Below are 14886 nucleotides of genomic sequence, written 5' to 3' on the forward strand. Positions count from 1 at the left end.
TCTCCTGTACTATGTCTGCAGTCTCTGACCATCTCCTGTACTATGTCTGCAGTCTCTGACCATCTCCTGTACTATGTCTGCAGTCTCTGACCTTCTCCTGTACTATGTCTGCAGTCTCTGACCATCTCCTGTACTATGTCTGCAGTCTCTGACCTTCTCCTGTACTGTGTCTGCAGTCTCTGACCATCTCCTGTACTATGTCTGCAGTCTCTGACCGTCTCCTGTATTATGTCTGCAGTCTCTGACCGTCTCCTGTACCATGTCTGCAGTCTCTGACCGTCTCCTGTACTATGTCTGCAGTCTCCGACCATCTCCTGTACCATGTCTGCAGTCTCAGACCGTCTCCTGTACCATGTCTGCAGTCTCTGACCATCTCTGGTATTATGTCTGCAGTCTCTGACCATCTCCTGTACCATGTCTGCAGTCTCTTGTCATCTCCTGTACTATGTCTGCAGTCTCTGACCATCTCCTGTGCTATGTCTGCAGTATCTGGTCATCTCCTGTACTATGTCTGCAGTCTCTGACCATCTCCTGTACTATGCCTGCAGTCTCTGGTCATCTCCTGTACTATGTCTGCAGTCTCTGACCATCTCCTGTACTATGTCTGCAGTCTCTGACCGTCTCCTGTATTATGTCTGCAGTCTCTGACCATCTCCTGTACTATGTCTGCAGTCTCTGACCGTCTCCTGTACTATGTCTGCAGTCTCTGACCGTCTCCTGTACTATGTCTGCAGTCTCTGACCGTCTCCTGTACTATGTCTGCAGTCTCTGACCGTCTCCTGTACTATGTCTGCAGTCTCCGACCATCTCCTGTACCATGTCTGCAGTCTCTGACCGTCTCCTGTACCATGTCTGCAGTCTCTGACCATCTCTGGTATTATGTCTGCAGTCTCTGACCATCTCCTGTACTGTGTCTGCAGTCTCTGACCATCTCCTGTACTATGTCTGCAGTCTCTGACCGTCTCCTGTATTATGTCTGCAGTCTCTGACCATCTCCTGTACCATGTCTGCAGTCTCTGACCGTCTCCTGTACTATGTCTGCAGTCTCCGACCATCTCCTGTACCATGTCTGCAGTCTCAGACCGTCTCCTGTACCATGTCTGCAGTCTCTGACCATCTCTGGTATTATGTCTGCAGTCTCTGACCATCTCCTGTACCATGTCTGCAGTCTCTTGTCATCTCCTGTACTATGTCTGCAGTCTCTGACCATCTCCTGTGCTATGTCTGCAGTATCTGGTCATCTCCTGTACTATGTCTGCAGTCTCTGACCATCCCCTGTACTATGTCTGCAGTCTCTGGTCATCTCCTGCACTATGTCTGCAGTCTCTGACCATCTCCTGTACTATGTCTGCAGTCTGTGATCATCTCCTGTATTATGTCTGCAGTCTCTGACCGTCTCCTGTATTATATCTGCAGTCTCTGACCATCTCCTGTACTATGTCTGCAGTCTCTGACCATCCCCTGTACTATGTCTGCAGTCTCTGACCATCTCCTGTACTATGTCCGCAGTCTCTGACCATCTCCTGTACTATGTCTGCAGTCTCTGACCATCTCCTGTACTATGTCTGCAGTCTCTGACCATCTCCTGTACTGTGTCCGCAGTCTCTGACCATCTCCTGTACTGTGTCCGCAGTCTCTGACCATCTCCTGTACTGTGTCCGCAGTCTCTGACCATCTCCCGTACCATGTCTGCAGTCTCTGACCATCTCCTGTACCATGTCTGCAGTCTCAGACCATCTCCTGTACCATGTCTGCAGTTTCTGACCATCTCCTGTAATAATGTCTGCAGTCTCTAACCATCTCCTGTAGAATGTCCGCAGTCTCTGACCATCTCCTGTGCTATGTCTGCAGTCTCTGACCATCTCCTGTACTATGTCTGCAGTCTCTGACCATCTCCTGTACTATGTCTGCAGTCTCTGACCATCTCCTGTACTATGTCTGCAGTCTCTGACCTTCTCCTGTACTATGTCTGCAGTCTCTGACCATCTCCTGTACTATGTCTGCAGTCTCTGACCTTCTCCTGTACTGTGTCTGCAGTCTCTGACCATCTCCTGTACTATGTCTGCAGTCTCTGACCGTCTCCTGTATTATGTCTGCAGTCTCTGACCGTCTCCTGTACCATGTCTGCAGTCTCTGACCGTCTCCTGTACTATGTCTGCAGTCTCCGACCATCTCCTGTACCATGTCTGCAGTCTCAGACCGTCTCCTGTACCATGTCTGCAGTCTCTGACCATCTCTGGTATTATGTCTGCAGTCTCTGACCATCTCCTGTACCATGTCTGCAGTCTCTTGTCATCTCCTGTACTATGTCTGCAGTCTCTGACCATCTCCTGTGCTATGTCTGCAGTATCTGGTCATCTCCTGTACTATGTCTGCAGTCTCTGACCATCTCCTGTACTATGCCTGCAGTCTCTGGTCATCTCCTGTACTATGTCTGCAGTCTCTGACCATCTCCTGTACTATGTCTGCAGTCTCTGACCGTCTCCTGTACCATGTCTGCAGTCTCTGACCATCTCTGGTATTATGTCTGCAGTCTCTGACCATCTCCTGTACTGTGTCTGCAGTCTCTGACCATCTCCTGTACTATGTCTGCAGTCTCTGACCGTCTCCTGTATTATGTCTGCAGTCTCTGACCATCTCCTGTACCATGTCTGCAGTCTCTGACCGTCTCCTGTACTATGTCTGCAGTCTCCGACCATCTCCTGTACCATGTCTGCAGTCTCAGACCGTCTCCTGTACCATGTCTGCAGTCTCTGACCATCTCTGGTATTATGTCTGCAGTCTCTGACCATCTCCTGTACCATGTCTGCAGTCTCTTGTCATCTCCTGTACTATGTCTGCAGTCTCTGACCATCTCCTGTGCTATGTCTGCAGTATCTGGTCATCTCCTGTACTATGTCTGCAGTCTCTGACCATCCCCTGTACTATGTCTGCAGTCTCTGGTCATCTCCTGCACTATGTCTGCAGTCTCTGACCATCTCCTGTACTATGTCTGCAGTCTGTGATCATCTCCTGTATTATGTCTGCAGTCTCTGACCGTCTCCTGTATTATATCTGCAGTCTCTGACCATCTCCTGTACTATGTCTGCAGTCTCTGACCATCCCCTGTACTATGTCTGCAGTCTCTGACCATCTCCTGTACTATGTCCGCAGTCTCTGACCATCTCCTGTACTATGTCCTGCAGTCTCTGACCATCTCCTGTACTATGTCTGCAGTCTCTGACCATCTCCTGTACTGTGTCCGCAGTCTCTGACCATCTCCTGTACTGTGTCCGCAGTCTCTGACCATCTCCTGTACTGTGTCCGCAGTCTCTGACCATCTCCTGTACTATGTCTGCAGTCTCTGACCGTCTCCTGTACTATGTCTGCAGTCTCTGACCGTCTCCTGTACTATGTCTGCAGTCTCTGACCGTCTCCTGTACTATGTCTGCAGTCTACGTGGCCCCTGAGCAAACCTTGCCCTGGTGCCATTATTATCTGGTGCAGGCTCGAATCTAACTAATAGCACAGCAGCAACACAGACAGTTTCCTATTTCAGTTGGTCTGGCCAATGAGTAGGTCTGAGCAGCTGCGGCGCCCTCTGCAGTCCCATCAATGGTGTAGAGCGATGCCGGAGATAAAGCGGAATACATTAAATCTGGAATTCCCTGTTTTTTGCACCAAAAGGACCAACAACAAGAGTCCCACAACCAGCCCCCCCCCCCCCCCTCCCCGTCCGGAGGAAAGTCAGCGATTTTGTCTCTTTGATTTTCTTTAATGTCCTTGAATGCCATTGAGGAGCCTCTCGTGTATAAATCCTCCGCCCCCCCCCACGCCACCCCCGCCCCCACCCCCGCACTGAACGCATTCTGCACCGCCATACACAAAGCTGCAGCAACCAGCCGCTTAGTCGATTCTAAAAGATTTTTTTTGTACTTCAGATCTGAGGATCCCGACCTTCTCTGTGTGCAGGCAGAACATTCCGACCGAATAACACCCCCATCCAGGGAGCTGATCATCCTTCAAGGAGGACTCCCCTGCAAAGGCACCATGGGGTGTAGTGCAGCTGGCTATTACAGTTACAGTTAGGGGGTCTATTTTCTACACATTGGCGCAGGCGGCACGAACTTTGCCTGTAATTTCCATAATAGATGAATTCCTATGATCGTCGGCTCCATCTAGTGACCAAAACGTGATATATTTTCTCATTGAGGTATTTCAGAAAACTGTACTGCATTTTGGCCACTAGATGGAGCGCAAGATCATGGGAATTCATCTATTAGAGGAATTACAGGCAAAATTTGTACAGCATGCGCCAGGGTGTGTGTGACATTCGTACAGCAAATGTTTTGTAAGTGTGTCTAAACCCACAAAGAAAAATGTAACATACTACAGAGTATCAGTCCGTAGGTGTGAGGCTTGCATTTAATGTGATCTTTTCATTGTTTAAGTGGTGAACCTACCAGTGAGACATACTTCCTGTCCCTGGGTGGCTACGCTCACTTCTCCACTGTATCTAAGGAGGGAGAAATGGTTGTCACCCAGGCTGGACTACAGACAAGCCTGCCCCTTGTTCATGCCAGTTACATAGGGAATGGGGACGTCAGTAGTTTACCTTCTATACTTGTAGAGAATGTGTTGCCACCCTGCCTCACTGACTTCCAATAGAGCGTTTTTCAATACTTGACACAGGCCCGGTCCACTGTTGACACCGTCATGGCACGGTCCACTGTTGACACCGTCATGGCACGGTCCACTGTTGACACCGTCATGGCACGGTCCACTGTTGACACCGTCATGGCACGGTCCACTGTTGACACCATCATGGCACAGTCAAAGTTGAAACCATCATGGCACAGTCCACTGTCAATACCATCATGACATGGTCCACTGTCGACATCATCAAGGCTTGGCCCACTGTTGACACCATGGCACGGTCCACTGTCGACACCATCATGGCATGGTCCACTCTTGACATCATCAATGCTTGGCCCACTGTCGAAACCATCATCACACGGTGCACTGTTGACACCATCATGGCACAGTCAAAGTTGAAACCATCATGGCACGGTCTGCTGTCAACACCATCATGGCAAGGTCCACCATCATGGCTCGGCCCACTGTCAACACCATCATGGCAAGATCCACTGTCAACATCATCAAGGCTCGGCCCACTGTCGACACCATCAAGGCTCGGCCCACTGTCGACACCATCATGGCATGGTCCACTGTCGACACCATCATGGCACGGTCCACTGTCGACATCATCAAAGCTCGGCCCACTGTCGACACCATCATGGCACGGTGCACTGTCGACACCATCATGGCATGGTCCACTGTTGACACCATCACTGCACAGTCCACTGTTGATGCTATCATGACTCGTCCCACTGTTGACGCCATCATGGCACTGTTTACTGTTGACACTATCATGGCACGGTCCATTGTTGACACCATCATGGCAAGGTCCATTGTTGACACCTTTATGGCACTGTTCATTGTTGACACCTTTATGGCACTGTCCATTGTTGACACCATCATGGAACTGTCCATTGTTGACACCATCATGGCACGGCCTACAGTTGACACCATCATGGCACGGCCTACAGTTGACACCATCATGGCACTGCCTACAGTTGACACCATCGTGGCACGGCCTACAGTTGACACCATCATGGCACGGCCTACAGTTGACACCATCATGGCACAGCCTACAGTTGACACCATCGTGAAACCAACCCTGAGAAATTGCAAGCAACCATCGCTTGAGTGCATTTATGCAGGAAGTGGCTGCAAAGAAGCTGCAGTGATCAGCAGAAGCCATCAAGGTTTAAAAAAATGGGAAATAATCGCAATAATAATTACAAAAAGCAATTGCTTCTGATACACAATACACAATGCTTTAGAAAACGAAGGGTCACCCAGATTCAGATTTATTTTAGGCTATTAGAAATGAGAACAATACACAGCACATACATAACAGGTGGAAAATGTGAGGGAGGTGAAGTCCAGGTCTCTGATGAAGGCCATGCATGCCAGAACAAAGGTGCTTTTGTCAGTCGGTGTGGCTCGTGTGTGTTGGCACGGGCTCCGTGGAAGGTGTGGTGCACCCATGATGTAAGGTTGCACTCGATCCCGCACATCAGAAGGCCCACATAAACCCAGCAGACAAAGGAGGGCCTGTGCCCCCCCCAGTACCCCCACTCACTGCCATCGATCAGTGTCTGGGTCAACTGTGCTGGGGGCCCCATAACTCCAAATGTCAGTTTTTTAGGCAGCCTAGAAAATGACCAGAGGGGAGATCGGTGCTCTCCAGTAACTGACACAGTCCAGGCCTGCAGGTCTCAGGCCGAGTCTGGAATGCCGAGCTTTTATTTATGCCATTACCCCAGCACCGCCGGAAGCTTTTGCAGCAACAAGTGCAGGCTTAAATACTTTCAGGATGAGGAAGTCAAAGCAGTAATAAACCCAAAAGCAAACATTTATTATATAGCAGCTTACTAATTCTTAGATGTGATGGCTGCATTCACTTTCTTTTTTAGGCTGTTTTCACCTGGTTGATACTCAATTTTAAAACCAAACTTTACCCTACAATTGCCTATGAACATTCAACCAGAGGAGAAAATAGCTTAAAACAATGGCCTAAGAACATTCAACCAGAGGAGAAAATAGCCTAAAACAATAGCTTAAGAACATTCAACCAGCAGAGAAAATAGCCTAAAACAATAGCCTAAGAACATTCAACCAGAAGAGAAAATAGCCTAAAACAATAGCCTAAGAACATTCCATCAAACATAGCATAAAACAATAGCCTAAGAAGTTCAACCAGAAGAGAAAAAAGTCTGAAACAATAGTCTAAGAACATTAAACCAGAAGAGAAAATAAGCCTAAACAATGGCCTAACAACATTCCATTAAAAATAGTCAAAAACAATAGCCTAAGAACATTCAACCAGAGGAGAAAATAGCCTAAAACAATAGCATAAGAACATTCCATCAAAAATAGCTCAAGACAGAAGCCTAAGAAAATTAAACAAGAAAAGAAAATAGCCTAAAACAATGGCCTAACAACATTCCATCAAAAATAGTTAAAAACAGTAAACTAAGAACATTCAACCAGAAGAGAAAATCGCCTAAAACAATAGCCTGAGAATATACAAGCAGCAGAGAAAATAGACTTAAACAATAGCTTAAGAACATTCAACCAGCAGAGAAAATAGCCTAAAACAATGGCATAACAACATTCCATCAAAAATAGTTAAAATCAGTAGCCTAAGAACATTCAACCAGAAGAGAAAATCGTCTAAAACAATAGCCTAACAACATTCCATCAAAAACAGTCAAAAACAATAGCCTAAGAGCATTCAACCAGAGGAGTAAATAGCCTAAAACAATAGCCTAACAACATTCCTTTAAAAATAGTTAAAAACAATAGCCTAAAATATTCAACCAAAACAGAAAATAGCCTAAAACAATGGCTTAAGAACATTCCATCAAAAATAGTCAAAAACAGTAGCCTAAGAACATTCAACCAGCAGAGAAAATAGCCTAAAACAATGGCTTAAGAACATTCAACCAGAAGAAAAAATAGCCTAAAACAATGGCTAACAGTCCATCAAAAACAGCCAAAAATAATAGCCTAGGTACATTCAACCAGAAGAGAAAAAATTCTCAGACGGTTCAGCAGGGATTGGCCGAGATTCAAGCCATGTATAGCCAGGCTGAATGTACCCAAGTTGATCAATCGATCAACTTGGGTACAGCCAGCCTGTCAGATTTTCCATGCAATTACTGCTAGAGCCTATTATAGACGCTAGCAGGTTTCTCCTGGTGCAGAAAGAAAATCGCTCCTTCTATGGCCGACCTTAAAACAATCACCTATAACAATAGTCTAAGAACATTCAACCAGAAGAAAAAATACCCTAAGAACATTCGATCTAACCTCGCTCACACAACAGCCAAAGCTTTACACAATATGAGAAAAATCCCTAAAACTTGCGAGGAAATGCTGGTCAGTTCACACAGAACGAAGGTACATTCAGTTCCGCTGGACGGTTAGCTGTGCATTTTTAATGTTCAGCCAATCTATAGCCGAAGCGGAATCTCTAACACTCGCCCTGCGTTTGCTGTCCCCCTCCTTCGGCCTCTGCGAATCATTAATTGGATTTCACAGTCCGTCCCGTACAATTGTAGACGGAAGCTCGGTGATGGATTTTTTGGCTCGAGTTATTCCCGAGAGCAGACGTCCCAACAAATGATTTCACTTTGACAGGTGAAGGCTAGCAGGGTTGAGCGGGGGGGGGGGGACTGGAGGGGGAGGGAGGGAATTGGGGGGGGGTCGCAGTCTATGTTCCATCCAAAAAAAAACCGTTCTCTTTTTTCCTGCACAGAGGAGCCTCATAGGAGCCTCACCTAATAACTTTCACAAAAGCCAAAATCTCTCAGGAGAGGACTGATGGTCAATGACAGGTGCCCATTGGTGCGCGGATCCATTCAGGTAGGTGATACAATTAGCCCCTTGAATTGAGAGGGTCCCATGACATGGAGCGGCCACCATTCACTCTTAATGGTCGACTTCATTCAAAATTGATGTTTGGGTTCGGAGTGGACCACCACCACCATCTTATATATCATGTGATACCCAGACAAATGATTGTTCTGCAACCCCTAGGAGGTCCACACTAAGGTGTCACATGTCTGACCCAATTATTCATCCTGTGTTATGGAGGATCCATCAATGGAGCGTGACTCCAACAGTTGGCTGGTACTTGACATTTCTGCCAGGACTTCTGATGGTCTTCACAGAATCCATGCCAAGACTTCCAGTGGTGCTCTCAGAATCCCTGCCAGAACGTCCAATGGTACATAAAGAACCAGAGCAGGCATTTCAATGGTACTCGTAGAATCCCTGTTAGGACTTCCAAAGGTACTTGCAGAACTCTTGCCAGGACATCTAATGGTACTCATAGAAACCTGCCAGAACTTCCAATGGTACTCAGAATCCCTGCCAGGATTTCCAAAGGTACTCAAAGAATCCCTGCAAGAACATCCAATGGTACTCAGAATCCCTGCCAGGACTTCCAATGATATTTACAGAATCCCAGCCAGAACTTCCAATGGTACTCAGAATCCCTGCCAGGACTTCCCCAATGGTACAGTAAAAACAGTGGCAGGAATTTCAATGGTACCCGTAGAATCCCTTTCAGGACTTTGAAAGGTACTAACAAAATCTTTGCCAGGATATCCAACAGTACTTACAGAAACCCTGCCAGGATTTCCAACGGTACCCATAGAAACCCTGCAAGAACTTCCAATGGTACTCAGAATCCCTGCCAGAACTTCCAATGGTACTCAGAATCCCTGCCAGAACTTCCAATGGTACTCAGAATCCCTGCCAGAACTTCCAATGGTACTCAGAATCCCTGCCAGGACTTTCAATGGTACTCAGAATCCCTGCCAGGACTTTCAATGGTACTCAGAATCCCTGCCAGGACTTCCAATGGTACTCAGAATCCCTGCCAGGACTTCCAATGGTACTCAGAATCCCTGCCAGGACTTCCAATGGTACTCAGAATCCCTGCCAGGACTTATAATGGCACTCATAATCCCTGCCACGACTTCCGATGGTACTCAGGATCCCTACCAGGATTTCCAATGGTACTTAGAATCCCTGCCAGGACTTCCAATGGTAATCAGAATCCCTGCCAGGACTTCTAATGGCACTCAGAATCCCTGCCAGGACTTCTAATGGCACTCAGAATCCCTGCCAGGACTTTCAATAGTACTCAGAATCCCTGCCAAGACTTCCAATGGTACTCAGAATGCCTGCCAGGACTTCCAATGGTACTCAGAATCCCTGCCAGGACTTCTAATGGTACTCAGAATCCCTGCCAGGACTTCTAATGGCACTCAGAATCCCTGCCAGGACTTCTTTGCCTTGTGACAGGCATCAATGGTACAAGAAATGGGGGGAATCACTATTAGCGATGAAAAAACATACTTTTTCCTGAGTAAATTACTATGTAGCAGACTTCCAGGATTCGTTTTTAGTGTCTGCCCGGAGGAATAAGTAATATCTCGTCATACCTTTTCCAGATGAAGGTTCATCCACCGCGTGAACGTTCTTTTCTGTACATTTTCCCGTTCAGCTAGAAGGAAAAAAAAAAAGTCGATGAATAAAACAAGAAATACGGATCTACAAAATAATTCGGCCTTAAAGTCTATGGAAATCTGAACACTGAAATCTCACGTATGCAATAAATATAAAATCAGTGAGACTCGATAATATAGCAGCGATTGCATGTAAAGGTAAAACCTCATAAAACTCAAATGCATTAAAGTGCAGCGCTTAAAAGTATTTCAAAGTATAATAGTATAAAATTATATTTAAAATTGTTGACAGTTCGTGATAAAGTGCTTGATACAGGAGTTGATGGTGACTTTAAATTCCAGTGGCGTGCCAGTGAATAGTAAAAATACGCACTCACCAGATGCGTATCTTTAAATACGCATATAATTAGTATGACCAGAGGTCCCCCTCTCAGGATGGGATGGATGAGTTGGGCCGTTTTAACGGACTCTTCTCCCTCTTGATCCAGATAAAGATACGCATCTGGTGAGTGCGTATTTTTACTATTCACTGGCACGCCACTGGAATTTGACATCACCATCAACTCTTGTATCAAGCACTTTATCACGAACTGTCAACAATTTTAAATATAATTTTATACTGTTATACTTTTAAATACTTTTAAGCGCTAAGAGAACAGAATAGTAAATCAGAACCACTTGTCCTGCGCTCCCGCGATGTCCCTCCTGCAGTGTCCCCGGCAATGTAGTCCGGCCGATGCCGGCATCCGTCTTCCGGGTTCCGTCCCCTGCGAGCGTCGGGACGTACGGGGGACGGAACTGGCGGGAAGTTTGAAAATGACAAAAAGTGACATTCACTAAAATCCCATAGTATAACATTCCTGTATCAACCCATTTCACATACATTTTGTCCCGAGTGCTTTGTCCGGCGCCCTGCCTGCATTTTTACTGTTCTTTCTGCCTGGAAACTGAGAAACGTCCATGGCGTCCAAAAAGCGTCCCTTTAGGTCAGACGCGGTTTTAGACCGGCTAGAGAACAGCGATAGTAAATCAGAACCACTTGCAGAATTGAGTGATAATGATTGGTGGGGGAAATTCCTCATCAGACACTGAAAACGATTCTGCGACTGAGCTCAGCGATGGGCCAACTTGGCGCTCTATTTCACATTTCAGTGTTTTTGGTTTCATTATATTATTGAATTACATTTATTATTATTATATTATTATTTTTTATGATTATTTATTAAATTATAATTTATGATTTCGTGTTTCCAGTTTTATCCTCCCCGGGATGTTTACTAGACTCTTGTTCGGACAGATTTCAGTGAGTTATTCCTGAGAATTACAGGCCTACAATATAAAAAATACATATTTCCATGCAAAAAAATGTACCGCTTTGAGCACAGAAATACTGACATCATCAGACCGCTAGGGAGGCTACAGCTACAAATCCCGATCTAGTAGGGAGTTATGTTTTCATTTTTCTTCAAAGTTTCCCTTTTATCACGAGTCTGTTTGTGAACGTCAAGGCACTGAAGCCTGAGAATCGCTTTCATCAAGGACCCTGATTCATTGTGACATTACGTGACACAAACAATGGCAGCCTTCATTAGCCGCACACAGAAGCCCAGCTTAGATGTCTTTAATTACTGAGCTGCGTCTGCAGGACGGCGGCGCTGACCTTGCCTAAATGAACGCCGCGTTCCGTCTGATGCATCTCGGTGGGTGAAGCCGTCCGATGCTTTGCAGGTTGTCAGTTTGCCCTATAAAGGTGTCAGCCCTCCTCAGCAATGAAATGATTGTTATTGGGAGGAGAGGGCGGCTAGGCTGGGAGGTGTGGAATGCACAAATAACTGACATGCTTTGTATATATCATCAGCGGCCGAAATGGTAAGGAAGAGAACTTCAGGCAGTCGGCAAAGCCTGTAGACACTTTTTTGAACCTTTAGGGCTCCATTTACACTGCGGCTGATAAACTCACGTTTAGGAGCTGTTCAGCGTTTTTTTCAGCAGCCCCTGAACTCTCCCTAATGTTCTCCTATGTGTCCGTGTACACCTTGTCATTTACAGTCGTTTACAGTCGTTTTGAGTTCACTGTCGTTTTTTTTTAACGCAACAAACTTGCGTTCAGACGTTGTTATCAGCGTTTCAAACGCAAACCGCTTATAAACGTGGCTAAATGCGTCAAATTGCGTTTATAAGTGTTTGCGTCTGAAATTTTTTTTTAACTCTTCCAGTTCCCGATGCTGTCCAGAGCATTTTTTTCATCATGAAAAATGCATGCAAAGAGTTTTCAAGGTACTCAGATGGACAAAACACTGAACACAGGATGTTCCTACCAAGCTTGTCACACATTGTAATGACCAATTCACACCTCAGACCTCCCCCACCCTTGGAAACAAAAGATATGTTAATGACCATTCACACCTCAGACCTCCCCCACCCTTGGAAACAAAAGATATGTTAATGACCATTCACACCACAGACCTCTCCCACCCTTGGAAACAAAAGAGACATTAATGACCATTCACACCTCAGACCTCTCCCACCATTGGAAACAAAAGATATGTTAATGACCATTCACACCTCAGACCTCTCCTACCCTTGGAAACAAAAGATATGTTAATGACCATTCACACCTCAGACCTCTCCCACCCTTAGAAACGAAAGATATGTTAATGACCATTCACACCTCAGACCTCTCCCACCCTTGGAAACGAAAGATATGTTAATGACCATTCACACCTCAGACCTCTCCCACCCTTGGAAACAAAAGATATGTTAATGACCATTCACACCTAAGACCTCTCCCACCCTTGGAAACAAAACATATGTTAATGACCAATTCACACCTCAAACTCCTCATGAAGACCCCCTGCCGGGTGACCTTAATGACTCCACCAGACACCTTTCCCACCCTTGGCAACAAAAGAAATGTTAATGATCAACTCACACCTCAGTTAATCTCAACACATACTGCTGTCTCTGCTTCTACTCTCTGTATTTCTCTGAAACAGTCTTAAATAGCTCATAATTTAATTTTCAGTGCATTCTGGGCATTTGGGAGGTTCTGCTGTACTTATGTTTAAAAAACGCTTCTAAACACAAATGCACAAAAACGCGCATAAACGCATTATGCAAACGCGGCTAAACAGACATTTTTTAACCTACGTTTTCCAGCAGTCAGTTTCCATCGTTCAGAAACGTCCCGTGTACATGGGGCCTTAATCTCAAAGTACCCTCTAAACTGTACCTTTGTCCTTCCCCGATCCTCTAGTGGCAAATCTAAACCTCCAGCAAAATGAATTCTGTTGTGAAGATAAGTTCTACCACAGTGGAGCAAATAATCCATACAGCAAAAAGTGTGTACACATCTCTTCAAATGATTGAGTTCGTGTGTCTCCAGTGAAGGGGAGGGATGTGTTTGGGTTCCGTCTGACCCAATCAGCTACAGCTGGGTCATTCCCCGTCTTCCAGCTAGACATACACAAAAGGGGTACGGATGTTTGTGACATCATTGACCTAAAAGGGCCACATGGACCCACCAAACCCAAGCTCATCCTTAGTAAAGGGTACTGTTACTACGTCCTAATACAAAGACATTTTAAACGATTGTGCTCTTCCAACCTTGTGGCAACAGTTGAAGGAAGACCCTTTTCTGTTCCAACATGACTGCGCTCCTTATGACCAGCTCCATAAAAACATGGTTTGACAGACTGAACACCTTTGAGATGAATTGGAATGCCAATTACGAGCCAAGTCTTCTCATCCAACATCAAGACATGGTTTGACCAGTTTGGTGTGGAGGAATTCGAGTGTCCTGCACAGAGCCCTGAACTCAACTCTACTGAACACCTTCGGGATGAATTGGAATGCCAGTTGTGATCCAGGTCTTCTCATCCAGCATCAGAACCTGACCTGGTTTGACAGACTGAACGCCTTTGAAATGAACTGGAATGCCAATCACGAGCCAGGTCTTCTCATCCAACGACAAGACATGGTTGACCAGTTTGGTGTGGAGGAATTCGAGTGTCCAGCACAGAGACCCCGACCTCAACGCTACTGAACACCTTCGGAATGAATTGGAATGCCAATTGTGATCCAGGTCTTCTCATCCAGCATCAGAACCTGACCTCACAAATGGGCCTATATTCCCACAGATAGTTACATAGTTAGTCTGCCTGATAAAAGACAAAAGTCCATCCAGTTCAACCATTAAAAAAAAAAAAGTTATAATCCTACACCCACAGGTGATCCAGAAGAAGGCAAAAAACCCAGCAAAGCACGATCCAATTTGCTCCTGCTGGGAAAAAAATTCCTCCCTGATCCCCCAAGAGGCAATCGGATATTCCCTGGATCAACTGTAACTATAAATGTTATATCCAGTTATATCCTGTGTATAAATCTTCTCAAGAGAGAATAAATTCAATTCCTCTAATCTTTCCTCATAGCTGATCTCCTCCATGCCTCTTATCAGTTTGGTTGCCCTTCTCTGTACTTTCTCCAGTTCCCCAATGTTCTTTTTGTGAATTGGTGCTTAAAACAGATACACTCCAAGATCTTGTGGAAAGTCTTCCCAGAAGGGTGGAGGCTACTGAAGCCACAAAGGGGCGGTGGGGACTCCATAATGACCATAGGGAATGTGGGGCAACTCTATATTAATGCCCATGGGGTGCCAACTTCATATTAATGACCATGGTGGGGCAACTCCATAATATTGGTCACGAGATGCCAGTTCAATATTAATGGCCATGGTGGAGCAACTCCACATTTATGGCCATAATGAAAGTGGGGCAACTCTATATAAATGGCCATGGAT

The 14886-nt window shown here is 45.8% G+C and overlaps 1 protein-coding gene across 1 annotated transcript in view; it reads right to left on the bottom strand.

The window, feature by feature from the left end:
• CLMN (calmin) overlaps positions 1-11784 on the bottom strand; it is a 51195-nt gene extending 39411 nt beyond the window's left edge. Inside the window, 2 exon segments of the mRNA XM_089663815.1 lie at positions 10065-10198; positions 11718-11784. Coding sequence (XP_089519941.1) covers positions 10065-10198; positions 11718-11784 — 201 coding nt within the window.
• Between the last annotated feature and the right edge of the window lie 3102 nt (positions 11785-14886).

This window comes from Staurois parvus, unplaced genomic scaffold (genome assembly GCF_062004578.1).
Source record: "Staurois parvus isolate SC_StPar_1 unplaced genomic scaffold, SC_StPar_1.0 ptg001774l, whole genome shotgun sequence".
Classification (NCBI taxonomy): domain Eukaryota; kingdom Metazoa; phylum Chordata; class Amphibia; order Anura; family Ranidae; genus Staurois; species Staurois parvus.